This window comes from Cyanistes caeruleus, chromosome 5 (assembly GCF_971803275.1).
Source record: "Cyanistes caeruleus chromosome 5, bCyaCae1.hap1.1, whole genome shotgun sequence".
NCBI classification, from domain to species: domain Eukaryota; kingdom Metazoa; phylum Chordata; class Aves; order Passeriformes; family Paridae; genus Cyanistes; species Cyanistes caeruleus.
Genome location: NC_141705.1, coordinates 2,978,331 through 2,999,372, shown reverse-complemented (window position 1 = coordinate 2,999,372; position 21,042 = coordinate 2,978,331). Strand labels below are relative to the sequence as shown.

At 46.9% G+C, this 21,042-nt stretch overlaps 1 protein-coding gene across 1 annotated transcript in view; it reads right to left on the bottom strand.

Annotated features, from left to right (window-relative positions):
• Positions 1-7,059: 7,059 nt before the first annotated feature.
• Positions 7,060-21,042, bottom strand: part of DDRGK1 (DDRGK domain containing 1) — a 33,620-nt gene continuing 19,637 nt past the window's right edge. Inside the window, exons 5-9 of the mRNA XM_086889713.1 lie at positions 16,006-16,128; positions 13,945-13,983; positions 10,809-10,865; positions 10,081-10,129; positions 7,060-8,548 (exon numbers count right to left, since the gene is read on the bottom strand). Of these exons, the coding sequence (XP_086745839.1) occupies positions 8,376-8,548; positions 10,081-10,129; positions 10,809-10,865; positions 13,945-13,983; positions 16,006-16,128 (441 nt within the window). The 3' untranslated portion in view covers positions 7,060-8,375. The remainder of the gene's footprint in view (positions 8,549-10,080; positions 10,130-10,808; positions 10,866-13,944; positions 13,984-16,005; positions 16,129-21,042) is intronic.

Below are 21,042 nucleotides of genomic sequence, written 5' to 3'. Positions count from 1 at the left end.
TCCTTTCTGCCAGTCAGGCAAATAATGACAGCAGGGAAAATCAGCAAGGGGAAAAAGAAGAGAAAGGCATGCAGCATCTCTGGAGAACGACCCAGCAGCCCAGGAGAGCTGACCTGTGCCTTTGCAACTCTCCTTGACAGGGTCCTGTGGAGCTGGGCACCACAGCTGAGGTCCCTGTCCTGCCCCTGGGCCATTCTCCTCTGCTCCTGGCTCTCCAGACCTTGGGGACATGGGACAGCACACCGTGAGCTTCAGAGCTGTTCAAAGTGAAACGAGTCAGGATCTGCCCAATGAAACTTCCAAGGAAAAACAGGTGTAATCCTTCTAGGAAAGAAACCTGAAACTGCACAAGAGCAGGAGCCATCTGGCAGATTCCTAAGGACCCCAAAGGCCTGGTGATGATGATGATGATGATGATGATGATGATGATGATGATGATGATGATGATGAGTGTTTTTCTGCGGGGCCATACCTGCTGTGTCAGTCCATCTCAGGGATGTGAAACCACAGCAGCTGGTCAGCAGGGCTGGAACAACAGCAGGATTGTGCTGCTGTGTCAGGTCCCAGCAGGGTGACACCAGCACGGTCAGCACCTCTGGAGCTGAATCCCAAAGGGAAAGAGCTGGAGAGCAGCCCTGGGACAGGATCTGTGCTGTTCCTGCTCTCTGCTGGGGGGACAGGGATGAACCAGCCCCAGGGCTCAGCTTGTGAGTCAACAGGGACAACAAACTGGGAGTGCTGGGTTAACCCCACAGTGCTGGGGGGAATAACGCTGGGATTACAGAAGGGCTTGGGTTGGAGGGGATCATAAATCCCATCCAGTTCCACCCCTGCCATGGGCACTTTCCACTTTCCACTATCCCAGATTGCTCCAGCCTGGCCTCGGACACTTCCAGGGATGAGAGCATCAGATGGAGCAGACAAATGTTATTTATTGACCCAATAAAGCAGCCTTGAGATCCAACCCCTTCCAAACACTGCCCTTGCCCTCCTTGAGCAGCACTTCCAGCCCTGCCCTGACTCCAGGGAACTGTGGCAGGTTTGTGCTGAAAGTGGGAATGGCTTCCCAGGGCCAGAGGGCAGGGTTGGATGGGATATTGGGCAGGAATTGTTCCCTGTGAGGGTGGGCAGGCCCTGGCACAGGGTGCCCAGAGAAGCTGTGGCTGCCCCTGGATCCCTGGAAGTGTCCAAGGCCAGGCTGGATGGGGCTTGGAGCAGCCTGGGACAGTGGAAGGTGTCGCTGCCATGGCAGGGGTGGAATGAGATGGTCCTTGAGGTCCCTTCCCACCCAAATTCTGTGGTTCTATGGGAAACCCCTTCCTTGGAGCTTTCCCGGCTCACGACCTGCCCAGGATTCACCCCCTGTGAGTGGCATCAGCCACAGATGGAGGGACACGAACCCGGCGACAACTCCGTGTTAAATCTCTCCTAATGGCCAGAAATTGTGGGTGCGAACCCCCGGGCCGGGCGCGATGCTCTCGGCGCTGCCGGAGCCGGGCTCTGCTATCAAGGCCCATTAGCAGATGCTAATGAGCTAGGATTACAGCACATGTGCTAAGAGGTTTACTGGGGCTGCAAGGCTGGCAGCAGCCGGATTCCCGAACACTTCGGAGCCTCTGGTTAGGAGCAGCAGGATCTAAGCTCCCAAATAATTCCCTGCTCCGGCTGCTCCGGGCCGGTGGCAGCTGAGCTCTGGTGATGCTGCGAGGATTTTGCTGTCGACCCTGCCGATTTCAGTGCATCCAGGAGCGATTTCTCCACGGGCTTTCCCGTCCTGCTAAAAGAAGTAAAACTCAGCAAGCTTGGTGAATTTAACCGCGGTACCCCGGTTGTCACCTCAATGTCGCAAGGCTGGGCACAGAGCTGAGGAGCGGAGCAGCCCGGGCTGTCCCCGGGTTTTGGGGAGCCCAGGGAAGCCGGGAGAGGAGGATGATGGCCGGGATGCGATCTCTCTCACGGCTCTCCCCAACTCGTGGTCGCCCTCCAGGATCTGGGGGATGCTTGGCTCCCGTTGCCATAGCAATGCTGCGCGGGAGGGGGGATGCGAGATCTGCTGCTGCCATCTCCTGGAGGAGCCGGGATGGAGACGGGGGGGTTTAGGAAGAGCACGGGCAGGTCGGAGATGTCTCGGGCAGAGCTCAGCGCAAAGCTGGGCAGGGATGTCGGTACCGAGTGGTCTGGGCACAGCAGAGCTGACCTGGGGCCCGCAGATGCTGGCAGAATGTCACCCTGAATCCGCGGGCTCTCCCAAAAACACATTAACAATTCCCATGGCCATGACCACAAATCATAAAGTCATTGAAGTTGGAAAGGCCCTCAAAGATCATCCAGTCTAATCATTCTCCCAGCTCTGCCAAGGCCACCAGTGACCTGTGTCCCCAAGTGCCACATCCACACAGCTTCTAAATCCCTCCAGGGATGGGGACTCCAGCACTGCCCTGAGCAGCTGTGCCAGGGCTGGACACCCTTTCCATGAAGAAATTTTCCCAAATATCCAATGTAAACCTCCCCTGGCCCAGCCTGAGCTGTTCCCTCTCCTCCTGTCCCTGTTCCCTGCGAGCAGAGCCCGACCCCCCCGGCTGTCCCCTCCTGGCAGGGAGTTGTGCAGAGCCAGAAGGGCCCCCTGAGCCTCCTTTTCTCCAGGCTGAGCCCCTTTCCCAGCTCCCTCAGCAGCTCCTGGGGCTCCAGAGCCTTCCCCAATGTCCTTTTTGTCACAAGCAGCCCAGAAGTGCCCCCAGCCCTGGAGGTGTCCCAGCAGTGCCAGCACAGGGAACGGGCACTGCCCTGGCCCTGCTGCCACCCCAGAGCTGGGACAAACCAGGATCATGCCCAGAGCTGTTACATTTTGGGAGCTTTGGGCACATCCTGTGCTGGACTGGCCTCCCTGGGAGGACCCTGAAGGGCTGCTGAGGTCAGCCCCAGGATGGAGAGTGGCTGCTCTAGGAAGAGAAGTCTGGAGGAGCGAATCCCACCCTCCGTGCACCGATGGAAGCGGCAGCGAGGGAATGAAGGCAGCAGCACAGGGTGCAGATGGGAGGGGAGGGCTGTGAGCTTTCTCTGCCTGTGTGGAGGCACCACAATGAGCGTGGGACGTGTTGGAGCTGCAGCTCAGCCTCGTTTCTCAGGGTTACGACCAAGAGCTGAAGCTTTGCTGCACTTTCCCATCCGTTCCCATCCTTCCCATCAGCAGGAGCTCACGGGGATCGGGGATCCCAGCCCACAGGATGGAAACCTCCACCTTTCAATGGCTCCTGGCCATGAAGGTGACACGAGGCACGTGGCAGGCTGTCGGATGGCAGGGACACAGCGTGGTTTCCTGTGACTGATCATTTTAGGGACAGAGTGACAGGAGCTGGAACGTGGGATTGCTTGTGCTAAAGGCCAGAAACACTGAGGTGTTCCATGGTTTTAAATGGGGTAGCCTGGCCCTGTGCTTGGTCACCATCACCCAGGGAGAAGTGTCCCCAGGAGCTGCCATGCTCCTGTGGGATGTCCTTGTCCTTGGGATTTTGGTTGGTTTTTTTTTCCCTTTCTCTCCAATGCTCCTGCTTTGGAGCAGAGGAAAGCAATTTGGATTATTGGTGCTGCCAGCTCAGCTGCAGCTGCAGCAGCACCTCCTGCAGGGGTTGTCCCATCCCAGACTTCTCCTTGCTTGGACATCCTGGCCCCATGAACCCGCTGATCCCCTCGGGCACCCCAGCCCTGCCCTCCCCAGAGAGTTCCTGCCCAGCGGGAGAAGTTCACATGCAGCATTCCAGAGGAGCATTTCCCTAGCAGGAGGATGGGGAAAACCAAAGCCACACCAGTGTCCCCCAGCTCTTCTGGGTGTGGGAGGTGGCCCAAAGGTAGCAGGATATCCATGTCCTGCTCTGAGACCGTGGCACCCACACTCCTGATCCCAGATCCCCTGCCAGGCACGAGCATGGCCACTGCTCTGCTCTGTCCCCGGCCCTGCACTCGATGCTGGCAGGAATTTTCCCCTGAGACAAACCAGGAATCTCTGTCTTGTGCAGGGACCCCAGATCCACCTGGCCAGGAGGTGTTTTAGGAGGTGCCCATCCTTCCTACAGTTCACATCTGAGCACACAGCGAGATCTCCTCTGCAAACATCCCAACCCTGCTTTGAAATGAATTTCAGGTGACTGAAAGATCTGAAAAAGAGAGACCAAGGAGAATTGCACCTCTCTGCTGCTGGACTGCATCCCCCAGTGCAGGTCTGCACAGGACCTGTGGGTTTTGGGGATAACCAGCTCACTTCAGAAAGGGAAGGGCAGGTACTAGACTCCTAAAGAGAAATGAACTGGATTACTGGACAATGAATAAATCTGGAATTCCTCTAATCTCATCACCCAAGCAGTTCATCCCGGTATGAGAAGCCATTTGAATCATTTTGGTTTGGGTTGGAAGGGACCTTCTCTTTCAGGGACACTTTCCACTATCCCAGATTGCCCCAGGCCCCGTCCAGCCTGGCCTGGAACAGCAGGATGGGCGAGGAAAGCAAAACTAAACCTGGACCAGGTGGGCTGGGAAGGGCTGGGGCACTCCAGGTGTGGGGCTGTTTTATCCTAGACCAGCTGAGGAGCCTCCAAAACCAGGCCCAAGCAGCAGCTGATGTCACTCTTTGTTCCACCTTGTCCCCAGGGATAGAAAATGTCATGTTTGATGTATCCAGAGAGATCATAAAATATTCTTCTGTCTTTAGGGCAGGAAGGAGATATTTCTCTCCTCTTTTGTTTTTCTTTTGTATCAAAGAAGATGAAAAGAATTGAAGTCCCATCCCTGCAGTGCTGCAGGCACAAGACTTCCCTGGGTAACAGCTTTTTTTGCAGGGATCCCTGCAGCCACAGATTGGTATTAATGATCTGGATTTGCTTTTGGGGTTAAAAAGAAAGAAATCTGTGAATGCAGAATGTGGCTGTTCCTGTGCAGAGGGGAATATTGCAGCTTTGTGATTCACTGCCATCTTGTGATATTTAACATTTTCCTAAAATGATGAACATGCAACATGAATTAGAACAGAACCCCAAACAGAAAGAAAAAAAAAAAACCAAATCCATAGTTACAGAGAAAACTCAGAGACCCTGAGGGTGATGGGTAGAAAAACTCCTATCACAAAGAAATAAAATAAAAAGCTGTGACATTTGTTGCTTTTATTTTTTAACCTGTAAACACTTTGCATAAACTCCATTCTTCCATCAGACAAGGTGGAGTTTTCCTTGAGATCTCACCTTGGATGTTCTAGATATGAGGTTTTCAATCTCTTTTTTTTTCCCTTTCCCTTTGGGTAGAATGGCAGTATTAGGACAAGTTTGGTCCAATTAAATAATAATAATAATAATAATAATAATAATAATAATAATAATAATAATAATAATAATAATAATAATAATAATAATAATAATTATAATTATTATTATTATTATTATTATTATTATTATTATTATTATTATTATTATTATTATTATTATTATTAATTCCTTCCATGTACAGCCAGAGTACCTGCCTGGGAGTCCTGTGCTGCATAATGCATGGTGAGGTTTAACAGAAAACAGGGAGTTTTTTGAAACTCAGACAATAGGGGGATGTTCCACCTTTTTAAAACTGATGAAAGTAGACTGGAGAAAGCAGCAGGAAGCAAAGTACCACCACCACCCTGTCCCTTGCAAAGAGGAGCAGTGGGAGGAGCTGCCCTTGCCCTCGGCTGATTTTGGAGAGTGATTTGAATATGGATCATCCCAAAGTGAGGAGCCCAAAATGGAGTGGCCAGAATTTGACTGTATTAACACCTGACCAGTGTTTTACTGCCCTGTGCTTGGTGCTGACTGTGCCAGACTGCCAGGGCTCAGCCCCAGCTGGCAGCTGAGTCCCACAGGCTCCTCCCAGGGAATGGGATGAGGGAGGGAATTGGGGTAAAAGTGAGAAAAGTCATGGCTTGAGACCACAGAATGATGGGATGGTTTGGGAAGGGACCTTAAATCCCATCCAGTCCCAGCTCCTGCCATGGCAGGGACACCTTCCACTATCCCAGGTTGCTCCAAGCCCCATCCAACCTGGCCTTGGACACTTCCAGGGATCCAGGGGCAGCCACAGCTTCTCTGGGCACCCTGTGCCAGGGCCTCACCACCCTCACAGGGAACAATTCCTGCCCAATATCCCATCTAACCCTGCCCTCTGCCACTGGGAAGCCATTCCCTGTGTCCTGTCCTTCCATCCCCTGTCCCAAATCCCTCTCCAGCTCTCCTGGGACTTCAGGCACAGAGAGGCTGGAGGGAGATGAAGTTTAATACCTAAACACTGGAGTTTATTGGGTATTAGGAGAGGAGAACATTCCAGTACCCCCAGACTGTTCCACCTCTCCCCACCCAGAACACTGGGGACAACTCCCAGCTCAGCCAGGACACCCAGGGATGTCCCTTTGGGATATATAAAATATATTAAATGTGTGTTTTGAACTCAGCCAGTCAATTTTGGGGGCACAGACCTGAATTTCCTCCCCCTCCACTTCCACAGAGACTCAAACAGCAGCTTAGCTTTGAATTGCCTCATTTATAAACCATCCAAACAAATGGCCTGAATCAGTTGTGTTCCAGACTTTCAACTGCCTCCTGGGACTTTGGAAGTGAATTTCTAGAAAATACCAAAACACTCCTTTAATAGAAAAGGGAGCTGCAGTTGAATAGTGGTGGCTGCTCCCCAAGGCACAGGGGTCAGAGCAGCAACACCCACCTGTCCTCACCTCCTGCAGCCACTCAGGAAACTCAGAGAAGTTCAACAATTCCTTCAAGGCAGAGGAGAGGTTGGTCCACAGGACTTTTCAGCAGAGTTCAAAGCCCCACTCACGTTTTTTGTTACCTGGCTCATGTACATCCCCAGCCTCACATGCAGCAAAGCACCCCAAAATGAGAGATAAATGAGTTTTCCTGAGTGCTGAGAGGATGCAGCTGGGTTAAAAGAACAGGAATGGAAATGCTGGGACAGCAGAGCAGCTGCTGGCAGAGCTCAGTCATGTCTTACCCCAACCATGCCCCTGCCCATTTCTAACACAAACCCCTGCAATTCTTTCAATATTGTTGATTTTATTACAAGAGTAGTTTGAGACAGAACAAAAAAAAAATAATGGCAAACCCAAATATTTTTAAAAAATTTAATATGAAATCCGTAAGTAAGAGGCTTTACAAGCCTCAAACATTAAATAACCTTTTTGTTGGCTGTGGTTGTACAGCACTCTGGATGTGCTGATCTTTCACACCAACACGTGTTGCATGGTGGAACTCCACTCTCCTGCAATCTCCCATCCAGCAGCAGTGCAAAGATTAAAAGGAAATGTTCCCTTCCATTGTTTTATTGCTGTCTCATCCCACTGATAACGTGGCTTTTAGTCTGCTCAAGTTATCTCTAAGTCTGTCAGACACAAAACCTCTTGTCCTCCCCAATTACTGTTTATCCACATAAATTCTGCTGATTTCAGAAAGGAGAATGAATGAATGATTAAAAAAATAAATATTCTTATGCAGGAAATACACTGACCCCTACAATTAATACATTAATAATCATTAACTTGGAACATTAACTGCATGACTCAGAGTGTCTGAAGTTTTTATTTAAAAACCCCCAAACCTGCAGAACACAGAGGCCACGGGATGGGGATGTCTGAGGCCTTCAGACACCCTGAGCTGGCTCTGACTTCAAAGGATGAATCACCAGGATCTGCTTGGTATCAGCAGGACTGGCCTGCACAATGAATGAGCTCAGTTAGCCCTTCCCTGGAGGGGTTTCTGTCTCTTGGCCACAGGGAAATGGTGCAGCTTGTCTGCAAGCAAACTTTTTATATTACATAAACCAAGGAAAACATATTTATATAGCAAAGGTTTCCTGAAATAGCCCCTGGAATTTTTAACAGAGCAACAATTCTTTCCAGAGTTTCAGGATGTGTTTCAACACATGTGAAGTGTTTACTTTTTACTCTTTCCTTCCAATCTGGGCACAGCAGCCAAAACCTACACACCTATGGCTGTGTCCATCACAAAGTTAAAGTGCAGAGCAAGCTTGGAGAATCCTGAATGTCACCAACCCCAAATCTACTGGATACACAATCTGCAAACAATAAAAAGTTTGTTTATTGCAATGTGAGACTGGCTGCCAAGGGATAAATTACTGATCTTCCTGGGCTGCATCAGTGTTTGAGTCTCTTGTACAATCAACTCTACCATTCAACAGCGCTTTTAACAGAAGGAAAAGTGAAACTTCTGAGTTTGCAGCTGATGCTTCCAAAGAGCATCCTACCTTCAGGAGCCACCAACGGAGTGGGCAGGTTCTCCTTTGCTTTTAATTACGTGGTTTATTCATTAAGAGGTGAAAGCCCTGCAGTGCTCTGCTCAGGCCATGGTTGGAGCCACAGCTCTGCTGTCAGGCTGCAGGTTGATGAGGGAGTTGCTGGCCTGGGCCAGCTCTGCGATGGAGACTCGGCCTCGCTGCTTGATGTACTGGGCCACGGCTGCCATCTCCTCTGCAGTGATGTAGATGAACTTTCCCCTGTCGTCAATCACACCTGCAGGGCAAAGACAGCACCCTGCACTCAGCACTGGAGCTCCCCTCGCTTCCCAACAGGCAGCACACACTGTCTGGGAAGGATGTTCCAGCTGAGGCAGCACTTCCTCTCTAGGCCAGGCAGGTTTTTATCTCCTGGCCACTGCTGGGTGCTGGAGCTGGGCTGTGCCAGCAGCCCAGGGCCCTGGGAATGCTCATTTTGCTCACAGGAACAGGTTCTGTGCACTGGGAACAGCTGGCTGGGAGCCCCACACCAGCTGCTGCAGGTACCTCGTTTTCATGGACTCACAGAATGTTCTGAGCTGGAAGGAACCCACCAGGATCATCAATGCAGCTCCTGGTTCTGCACAGACACCCCAACAATCCCACCCTGTCCCTGAGAGCATTGCCCAAACTCTCCTGGAGCTCTGGCAGCCTCGGGGCTGTGCCCATCCCTCCCTGGAGAGCCTGGGCAGTGCCAGCACCCTCTGGGGGAAGAACCTGTCCCTGATCTCCAACATAAATCCCCTGACACAGCTCCAGCCATTCCCTGCGTCCTGTCCCTGTCCCTAACCCAGAGATCAGAGCTGCCCATGGGGAGGAAGCTGCAGAACTTGATCAATCACCCCTCAGCCTCCTCTTCTCCAGGCTGAACAAGCCAGGTGCCCTCAGCTGCTCCTCACATGGGTTCCTCTCCAGACCCTTCCCCATCCTGGTAGCCCTGCTTTTTTGGTGCTCATGCTCTCAGCTCAGGCAGCTGCTGGAGAAAGGCAGAACAGGAGGCTCCAGGAGGGCACTGAGAGCCCTGGTGGGGCTCAGCTCAGCCTTTCCAGCTTCCCCTCTCAAAGGGAATGCAGCTCAGCCTCCATCTTTCTGTTGCTCCAGCCAGACTGAGAACAGAACTGTGTTTTTATGTATTACACCAAGGCAGAGCCTCCCTGGCTCTGGGCACAGCCAGCCAGGACAGCACACATCCTTATCCCTGGATTCCAAGCACTTTTAGGGCATTTGAAAGGGTTTCCATGTGTATTTGCTGGGAGAGTTGTTCCCCAGCTATGAGCACAAGATCAGGTCAATAAATGTTCGTGCTGGCACCTTCCTCTACTTCACCCTTGGAAAGAACAAGGCTGCCCAGCACTAAACCAGCCTTGTTCAAGCTCAGTTTCTGCTGCCATTCCAACTTGGACTGGCTGGCTACAGGGCTGGGAACAAGCACTTCACTGACTCCAGCATCCTGCAGTGCTCTGGGATGCTTGCCTCTACCCCAGTCCTGGCTTTAACCACCAGGCTTGGAAACCACCCCAAATCATCCCACTGATCCTCTCAAATTCAGATTTCAGAAGGCCCCATTTGCAGCTGGCTGCTCAGCAACCCCAAAAAAGGCTCCAGCAGATGGGTAAATAAATAAAACATAAAGATCTAGCTATCAAGTCCTACTAGATCCTTGAAACAGGAATGACACTGGAATTCTCTCTCTGCCACAGGGAAGGCATTTTCTGCACCACCACCTCTTCACCAGCTACAGAAAGATCCCCTCTGTGCTTTGGCTGTCACCTGTCAGGGTGCCATCTGCCATCAGGTCCTGGATTCTGTTAATTGCATCCTGTGCAGAAGAGAAAAAGGAATAACAGCCTGATCAAAAGGGGAGCAAAAACCATTTCACATGTTCAGATCAGCTACAGAGGTTTGCATTGAAATCCCTCAGGATTAAGGAATTCAGTACTCCCACACAGAGAGGTGCAATCAGCCCTTTGTTCTTACGAGGGATAATATTTTTTTTTTGCAGTTTGGGATATTCAAATTAAATTCCTTATCCCTTAAAAGAGACTTTTATTGCCATTACTTGCCTGTTTCAAGGAACAGGGGGTTATAGGAATCTCCCCATGGAAAGGCTGTGCAGTGCCATCAAGTTCCATGAAGCACACTGAGGTCCTTCTCCAAGGACCTTGCTCAAAAATTCCACACTTTTTTCTATCTTTTCCTGCTCCTTTTAGGAGCAATCCTATCTTACCAACCCAAAGGAACAACTTGCTGAATTTATGTCTGGCTTTACTCTACAGTTACTCCAAGCATGCAGTTCCACTGCACCTTAAGTGCTGGTTTCTACAGTTTGACCTCTCTCTTTTTCTTGTTATACGACTGCAGAAAGGAATTGTAATTTGGATTTTAAACAGATAAATTCCTTTAAGTAACCCACTGTACACTTAAATTGAGTTCTGGTTTAAGAGGGAGGCAGGGACTCGGCAAAAATGAGTACTTCCATCCCAAAAGTCAGTGCTTACCTGTGTCCTTAAACCTAGATGTGAAGCCAAGTCCTCCAGCTGGATAACCTTTGTTTTCTGTGGAAACAAACAAGGGCTAAGCTGATGAATGAGAAAGTTGGGCTATTTTTTTTTTTTTTTTCCATTCAAATAAAAAATGCATTAAGCAGACAAAGCAGAACCTGTCCCTTTAAGTAACTTTTCCTAGTAAGCACTTTCCTCTGATGAAAAAATCTCGAGTTACCTAAAGCAGTGAGCTCTGTGGAAAGACTGAGTGCTCTGACCCACTTAGGGCAAGACTCAAACACATCTGCCAGCGCTGAGCCTGGACTTTTCCTTACTTTAGGATGAGCACAAGGAACAGCCATGACTCTGTTCCCCCACTTCCTGAGTTTCTCAGCTGCTTCCTTTAATTTACAGTGTCTTTTATCAAGATCCCTTTCTTCTTTGAGGGATGTTTCAAAGCACCTTTTAAAATGATCACTGGTGTGTATCAGCACTTACATAAAACCCAGGCGAGACTGGCAGCATTAAGTGCTTTATTCTGTTTTACTGATGTCATGTGTATTAAAATAATTAAATAATCTTCCTAAGCAAGCCAACACCTTATTAAAATTGTCAGTGTTGGAACTGCAAATTGTCATTTTGCTTTTGACAGATTCTTCCCGCAGCTTTTCTCAGTCAGGGCACAGCCACCACTGCTCACATCTGGTTTTGTGCTTCTCTGTAGCTCCAGAGAAAACACCTGCAGTGCTTGTCTGGAGCCACTTGGTTCCTGTTTTCTTCTCTGCCAAAGTTTAAGGAACTCATCTGTTTAGTTGCAAAAGTGTTTGTAAGGAGCTTGGAAAAGACAAAACTGTTGGAAAGCTCGGTTAATATTCAGGACTACATTCCTAAAATCCATGTATGTACAGCCACAGGAGCTGCACCTCCATTAACAAATTAAATACTTCAAACAATAAAGTCCTTTGTTTCTGGTCTTGAGAGCATACTGGGAGGCCACTGAGGAAATAGAGGCTGAAATAGATGAATCTCTTTCATTAATAAAATCAGACCAAAAAAGAAAGCCAGACACAGATTTAGCAGTTGTGAAGTTCGATGCAGCCAAGCTAGAGAACTGAATACCATGGACTGAACACATGGAACTGGAACCAGTCCATGGAATTCAGTTCTCAGAGCTGGGAACTGCCAACATTCGTCACATCTTCTTTTAAAGGGACTGGGGGATTGGTGCAAAGCCACATGAACAAGAAAAAAACCTTCACTTAAAGATATTCCCCCTCAATGACCGAGTTTAGTGGAAGCTTTCCAAGACAGATCCTGCTGGGAATGAGAGCCCAAGGGGGTCAAGGTGGGGTGAGGATGAACCCCCCACACTCTGGAATTAAACACACCACGAGGTCCCAAGGGAATAAAACATTCCTCCACATGCATCATGTTCTAGAGACAGGCTTAACTTTCCTTCAGCAACAAAAACACATCCACGTTTTCCTGAATACATTTCATTTTAGGGGTGATGCTGCTGCTGTCCTCAGCAAGGGATGAAACAGAGCAAGAGGCTGCATTTTGCTTCCAACACCCTTAAGAATTTAGCATGGGGTGAGCTATCTCCAGTCAATAAGAAATTATTCAGCAGAAGAGCTAAATTCAATTTTATTTTTTAAAGAACGCCAATTACTCTTAATTTATACATTTTTTCAGACAGCTACGAGCAGCTCAGCACTGCTTCCTGTCAATGGTTTCTGTGAACAGAACAGAAGATGAGGGCAATCATAATCTATATGTTAAACACACGTTCAAGATTAAAGAAAAATACTTAAAACTTGTGAAAGAAAGTGATGCCCCAGTTCTGCTGCAGAGGAAATCAGGTGTTGAAATTCAGACTTCGGTTTCCAGCCCAAGTTTAATTTCTCTGACGTCAAGATGAAGTGGCTGATACAAAACTTAATGCTGAAACACTGAACTGGGAGTTTGTGACTAATCTGGTCCATCCACCACAACCCCTGGGGCGATGGGCAAAACTCTGCCCTGGCTGTGTCATCCCCTGGAAACCTCCCAGGGTTTGTGGAAGATCCCAAGGGACACTGGAATCTCCTTTTTTGCCTGCAGAGGTAAAAGAGAGGCAGAGAGCAGCCCAGCCGAGCTTTGGAGGGCTCTGCACTGAGCTCTTGTCCAGAACTGCCTGGCAATCACTCCAAAGGACTCCCCAAGGAGAGTTATCCATGAGGCAAATCTCTAAGTCCAGAAGATAAATCTGCTCTAAGTCCAGGGTTTTGCTGGGATAATGGAAGTGCAAAACCAGCCCAAAGCCTTGAGATTTTGGAATACCAAATGATTGGCAGCTCGCTAAGTATCCAAGTGATTTGCTTGCTAGAAAAGCCTTTTGTACACTTCACACATCCTGAGAGTTCAGATTCCAGCACAGGAAGAAAGGGACTCATTAGGAAAAAAAGATTTTCATGACAGGATTGGAATGAGAGGAGAAAAATGCATCTGACCTTTGATATAGCAATAGTGGAGAGCATTTGCCCTCATAGATCAAAAGCTCAAACCCTCATGAGCACAGCCCAGGTTTTAAATCCCCAGCCACACAATGGGATGAAAGGGAGACTGGCATACCCTGGTTAAAACAAGGGAACTGCTTCTTAAACTGCCCTGCTGAACACAAAAACAGCACTGGAAGCTGCATGGATAGAAAAAAGTGAAGGAATTACAGGAAAAGTCGGGATTGAGCTCTCCAGTGCCAGCGCTGGAGGCCCAAAAACACCCTCCTGGTACAGCAGCTCTCCTTCCTGCTGAGCTCACATGGAGAGACTGTTTTTAAATCAGTGGCTGATGTTCACAAACAAAAAAAAGCCTGAAATCAAAATCCCAATCCACAGAAAACATTGTTTCCATAAACTCTGAGGGAGATCCACCAGGCCTGTCTTATACCACAGGGCAAGAGCCAAAGCCCCAGAAGCCAGGACTACAGCTGGAATTAAACTGTTTTAGCAGTGATGGATGTGCTCGTGCTGGTTCAATACAAAACACTTACTGAAGGTATCACTTTTGTTAGGTGTTGAATATTGAAATAAATGAAAGAGGAAGTGAAGATGTCCCTCTTTGACAAAAGGTATTTCACACCATCTAAGGAGAAAAAACAAAGGCACCTTACCTTAACATATTCCAGGAATTCCATAAGAAAGCTGCGAGACTGGAGACAGCAAGGAAAACAATTGTTATTTTAAATTTATGAGCATTAAATGCATCAAAAACTAGCTGAGTATAAATACTACAAAAATGTTTGGATTGCATAATTACTAAGTTTTAACTACACACACTGAGATATTGAACTGGGAAGAAAAGTCATGTAGATTTAATCTTCACAAGGGATTTCTGACAGGTATTTTCTGAATGTGGCTCAGGTACAATTAAGGCGTTTCCTGAAAAGTTATCATATAATTTTTTATTTTTCCCATCATAAATACCCTGAAATAACCACACCTGGGTGAGTTTAAGCATCATTAAGTCACACACCAAGGACATTTTGTGCAGAGGAAAACCCAGAGTGACTCAGGACCTGCAGATGGCCAAGTGCAGCGCAGCTGCACGGCACCCGGGGAGGCTCAAGCATTTCAAAGCCATGCACCTGAAATCCAGAGCATTAATGTGAGCAGCTCCACTTCAGAGGCAATGCAAACAGTGTGCAGTGAAGTTAAAAGGAGATCAGGTTACTCTGCAACCCTGGAAATCAATCAGCCGTAATTAACCAGTGAGTTCTGGAGTCAAGAGCTTGATTTTCAGCACAAGCAGCCCCAACAACACAAGGCAGAGTCAGCTTTTCTAACAGGATACTGAAATGCTTCAGTACTTCAGCCACCACAAGGCCAGGGTGACTGCTTAATTTCTTTCTCATTTCTGCTGTCTCCAAATGACTCTGTACCTGTTATTATTTCTGAGTATGACTTTTAAATCACCTGCAATTCAAGTTCGAACTCCCCACCCCTACCAAAGTTATCTCAGGTTGAGATCCAGGCATCATCAACTGCCTGCCAAGCTCTTTCAGGTGAGGAACACCCTTCTCTGTTCTGCCATGGAATTAATTTCTCCTTGACAGGCAGCTGTAGGAACATGGACAATCAACACTTTGCAGCTTTAAAGGGTGTTTGAAGTGGAACACATCAATTTTTAGGGATAATCTCATCTCCTAACAGGACAGGCACAGATTTTTGAAGGAAGTGTCAAGTAAAGTGTGCATTTTGCTGTTCACTGTGTCTCAGGGAATTCTCCATCACCAGATAGAACTTCTCTTGGTGTTAACCCTGGTCTGACGGAGGATTTTTCTTGATGAGAAGGGGTGCAGAGGGAGAACATGTAATGAGTCAATGGTGCTTGACAGTGGGCACAATCTGCTCCACTCTCAGTCATGCTAAAGCAAATCCATTTAATTCCAGAATCTCTTCAGCAGAGGAGCAAATGCACACATGGCCCTGAAATAAATCCTTCCCAAGAAATGCACTGGACAGCTCAAATTGGCAGCTACAACCCAAGAGCAATTCCAGGATGTGATAGCAAATAAATTGTGTCTAACAGGTTTTCACCAGACAAAATAAGAACTCTGCCTCCTGCAACAGCAAAACTTTTCCAGGTTTGCTGTGATTTTATATCAAGTATCACATTTCAACCACCATCCCCAGCAGCTCTGCAGGCAGCCACAGGAGCAGCAGTGTGGGTTTGTCCTGAGGATTCTCTTATCAGAAGCCTTTTGAGACAAGAGTTTGGTTTTTAATTTGATTTCACGGCAGCTCTCTTGGTGTAGAAAATAAAGCCAAACCCAAGTAATTGCCCCCAAGGTCTGTGGGCAGTTTCAAACTCCAAATTCAGCTTTACTGTGTGGATAAGGCAAATTCAGTCTCTGTGGATAAGGCAGAGCTGCTGACAGTGAGAGATTATCTGAATTCCAGAATGAGTTTTATTTCAGTTCTTAGACACAGGGAGGACAGAACTCATTTCCAGCAAGTTCCCTCAGAACTCTAAAATAACCCGTAGGAGTCTGGTATGAGGAACAGCAGCATTCCCCAGGAAATATTCCAGGGTTAACCTGTGCCACAGACACAATTTAGCTTTCACAAGCAAAAAACCTTTGGCTGACTCCTACTTTCAAGTTCATTTTACACGAGACAGAATGCAGCAAGTCTAACAAGAGAAGGGGAACTGCAGAACCAGCCTCACGTACCTGTTCCTCTGTCATTGTTTCTTCAACCCCTTCCTCTTCAACTACAAAACTCTCCTTCAGCTTCAGGTACTCTTCATGTTCTCTCTTCTCCTCTTCTTCCTTTGCCTTCCTTTTTTCCTCTTCCTGGACAGAAAAGATGACAAATGGTCAGTTTGCTCTTTCCCAAGTCAGGTTTTAAGTGAAGCAGCACCTTCTTTCTCTGCAGCCAGCACATAAAAAGTTTTTAAGAAGAACCTAAGCTGTCCCTTGATGGCACAATCAGTTTCAGGAGCCACTCTTAAGGCAGTGACCATCACACACAGCCAGGGCTGGTTCTTACCAGAGCTGACAGAGGGCAGAAAACCACTCTTAAATACCAACCTGCCTGCTTCATTTGCATGAATCTGCTGCTTCTGACAGGAAACCCCTGCCCCTCCCTGCACTTTGATGTAACGTCCACATTTCTGGTTCCTGGCCCCAGTTCTGCTCTCCCACTACAGGACATTGGGGGTGCTCACGAGGAACAGTGGAGTTACATGGGTGGAGAGAAAAAAGCCAGCCTGTGAAAGTTCCAAGTAAAATCAAGTTTTCAAGGAAAATCTCTTTCTTATGAGAACTTTCTTCCAGCAAACTGTGCCTACATGGAATATAAATTATTATATAAAGTATTTTAGGCACTGGAGGCAAGGCATGATTGTATTAACAGAAGTGGTTTTTACATGCTGTTAAACAAAAGCTTCAGGATTTTAATTATCTGAAATAAAAAAAAAATAAATCATGGGCTACCCTGAAATAAATATTAAAGCCCACAATAAAGCTGACCCAAAAAACTCCAAGTCCAGCATCAGTGATGTGGTGATTCCTACTTCTGAGGAATTCACACCTTCACAAATCAAAATGGTGATTAAAGGTTTGGGAATGTGACAGATTCATTAGAAACTGTTTCAACTAAGAACAGCTTTTTACTGGGAACTCCTAAATTTGCAGCTTTCCATTATTTTCATTTAAAATTTGTTTTGCTCTTCTCCGAGGGAAGGCTGGACTAACTTTGAAGGCTGGACCTGATCTCAGAGGCCTTTGCCAATCTAAAAGATTCCATGGCTCACACAGAACAAAAATGTTTCACTACAGGACAGTTTCTTTCACAGAGGAATTTATGTTTGTGCAGCACCTGGTACAAAGAGATTCCAAAAGGATCTGGCCTCTGGCTCCATCACATTCCAGAGGCTGAATAAAACAAACAGAGAAGTTCTTCAAATTTCAGTGACAACTCCAGGGCATTCCTCTATCATTAGCAGAGGAATTGATTTTTTAAAGATCAATGATACTGATTTCTAAATGCTTGCCATGCTACATCTTTGATACTAATGGCAAATGCTTCCTTAAATAGCCAGAATGTAAATATTTGGTCCATTAAAACAGGAAGAGACAGGAACAGGTTATTCAGTATACAGAAAATATATCCATATTAAAAAAGATGTCCTTTGATAAAAAACAAAGAGTATTTGGTCCCATTTTTATTTCATCAAATTCTCAGAAAGTCAGGAGAGAGAATCCCGCCAACATCCAAGAATGAGAAAAACAGGACTGAAAGGATTTTAGTGTAACTGCAAAGCCAAATGCATTTTTTAAACAGCTATCTCATGAAAAATCTACAGATCTAAGGAAGCTCTTGAGACAAAACAAGATCATTTTTGGGTCATTCATCACCACAACAATTAATCCAACAGCAGATTTCTTTCCTTATATGCACTCCAGATGCCAAGAACAACATAACCATATTTCATTTGGAAGCAGCAGCAATTGTTCTTTTCTTGTAAGTGCATTAAATTTCATCTTGATCCTGGAAAGACAAGAATAATGTTCTTCCCCTGGTCTATTAGAGAGGTTGTAATTCAGAAGGATTTGAACTAAGGGAAAAAAAACCAAAACAAACCAATCACAAAGCCTCCAAATTGCTTTCGTAAATAATTTCTAGATGGTTCTGCAAAAAAAGAAAAGATCAGAAGGCAGCGTCCCATTTGTAACTGAGAGCAACAATAACTACAACACATTTTCCTGCTTCTGGAAGGTCTAACAAACAAGCAAGGCTCCTTCCTGTGCTCTTTCCCTACCTGAAAAACAGCACCTTGCGTTTTTTGGCAGTATCCCAGCACGTTCCTATCAGCGCTTCCATTCCCAACACATGCAGAAAAGCGGCCCTGCTGTGAGACTGGCAAAGCACTCAGCTACCAGCCCCTCTTTTGCCAACAGGAGTTTGTGTTCCAGATGCTGAATTTTGATCAGCAGAGCATTTCCAGGTGCTCTGAGCCACTGCTTTGGTAGCTAAAGTGTGTCAGCCCCCAAAGCTTCCTGGTGGTTGTAACTCTCTCTGTAACACTAAGTATTTCCAGCTGCTTTTTGCATCTAAAAATGAAAAAAATCATGCAGAGCCTCACATGCTTTACAACCTAAATTCACCTATGATTCAATCTGTAGGAAAAAAAAGCATTTAGCCAAACTGCAGCTTGGTTCAGAGCAAGGGGAGAGATGACTTTGCACAAGTGCCCAGGGAGAAGCAAGGTGGAGGCTGAGCAGGGGAACCCTGGCTCGGTCAGGATGTCTGGGAATATTTATTCCCAGCTTTTTGTGTTCCATCATCTCCCTAACCCTCCTCTCAGCTGTGTGGGAGCTGCAGGGCCAGACTGAGGCAGCAGCATCCCCACAAAACCCGGTGTGTGCAGAGAGATGACCCAGGGAACACCCACAGCCCCTCGGGGTCTCCGCACAAGCCGAGCCCAGGATTTTGTGCTGCTCACACAGAGGGCACTGGGCTCAACCCCACCTTTCAAACCCCACATCTTCAGCACTCAGGCTCCTTCTGAGCTCGTGGCTCAGAGCACAGAGTGGCTGGGCCACCCCCCAGCCAGAGGTGGGGTGCTGGGGAAATCCCAGCAGATGGAAATTTGGTAACTGCAGATGCTCATCTTCAGCTGTCTGCTTTTATTTTTTTGCTTTTTTTTTTTTTTTTTAAGTGGGTTTGCCTCTCTCCTCACCCATCTGAATGTCACCCAGACTGGGGGCTTGAACAGTGTAAAGATTTCTTTTTGATTAGTTTATTCCACTGCATGTGAAGAACAAACTTTGACCGCGTTTTTACTGAACAAATAAATAAATAAATAAATGACTCACTCAAACCTTTGTTTTCTGTTCTTTTTCTCACCCAGTCCCCCGTGTCCACCAAGGACCTGGATGTGCTGTGAGGCTCCTTTCAGATCATCACCCTCTGTGTTTGCCTCTTACCTTGATCCCAGGGATTGCTTCCAAACACATTCCCTGTGCCAAATGCATGAGAGCCCAACTTTTTACCAGGTGAAACCCACAGCACCCCAAAAAACTCTCTTAAGCTTCCAGCTGGAAGCACACCTTGATTTTTGGGATCACAGATTGCTCAGGAGTTCTGGGATGCTGCTTAGGTGGGGGAAACCTCACTGATAGTGAAGAAGGCAGAGCAAACACTGGACACTCTTCAGCCACCACCTAGTTCCCTGTCATTCCTTTATTCGTGGCTGTTTCCCTAATTTTTAGGATGAAGAACAGCATCTTGAATCTTTAGAGGGTCATGGACCACAGAAACTCTCCTTGCAGAGGATCCAGTTTTTGCATTGTCAGTGCAGGTTCTGCAGGAAGCCAAAAGGGACTGTGCAGAGAATAATTTGGCACAGAGCAGATGGATCTGTAGGATTCCTGCACCCCTCGCTGCTCAGACAGAATAAGTGTCCTTATCCCCTCAAAATCAGAGGAGAATGAGGTTTTTGCAAGGTTTTTAACTTGTACTCCCTTAGGAGAAATTAATTTTGAGGGAATTATACACACTTGAAACTGGTGCTTAAACTGAGATTATGGAGTGGTTCTCCATCAGCCTCCAGAAATGCACTGTTTATGTAGGAAAAACGGATATAAATATCAAACAGATGATGAAGAGCTCTGCTGAGACATACACAAATTGATGCTCACAAAATAAAACAACTAAAACTTGGTGTCTCTTCTTATGTGATGAAATATCATAGAGTCCAAACTTTAGGGTCAAACCTTCCAGAGGATCTTTGTGATCCTGGCTCACCCCCCATTTCTACAGCTCTGAAGATCCAAACCATTTTTATTTAGGCACTTAAATGCAAATTCACCAAAATCTCTGTGCACAGGCAAAGGAAAAAAGAGCTTTTTATGTGAGCAATCTGCCAGGTTTTGTCTGAAGACTCTGTTTTGCAACACCAGAGGAAGTTCACTCTCATTGATAAGGTGATGGCTGGCAAACCAGCTCACCACCAAAAAACTCCAAGAGTGAAAGGGAAATCCCCAGGGTAAAGCAGAGCTGAAGCAAATGCCAATTATAAAGGAGCTTCCTCAGGCCTGCAGCCAATCAGCTCAGCAGAACACTGGAAAGGAAACTTGAATTTAAAAATACTGGTTTGCAACACTCAAGCCAAGGGGCAACCACATTTTATTTGTAAGTGCATACAAATCTATTGAAATAAAAATAGAGGGTATTTTTCTCAAGACTAGATTTTAGCCCCCATAACTCTCTCAAGGTACAGGTCCCACCTGTCAGCACAATTTTAGTGGCACTTCTTGGGGAGAGAGACTGAAAAAAAAAAAAGGTTCAAGTGAAATTTAGCTACCAAAGCTGGCTGTCCTTGTCTGGGGACATGCCCCTGCAAAAATACTCTGATGTACTGGGAAAAGAAAGGGGAAAATGAGGTGTCTGACAACTGCAACATTTCTCAGGCAAACTTCAGTGATAAAATGAATTTTTTTGTGCCTTGTGGGATTATATAAACTACAGCAATGTCAGTGACCAAAATGCTTCTAAACAAACCGGCTCCCCCCTGGTTTTTATCTCCTATCAGTCACTACTTGAGGTATCTTTCAGAATTTTGCCTTTCCACCTCCTAATTTAGATGAGGGAATGGAATCATCACGTGTGCAGTCCACAAGGCCTTACTGGTGCCAAGATATTACTTGTGGCAATGAAGAATTCCACCTCTAGAGGAAAATAAATGACATTTTACCCCACAA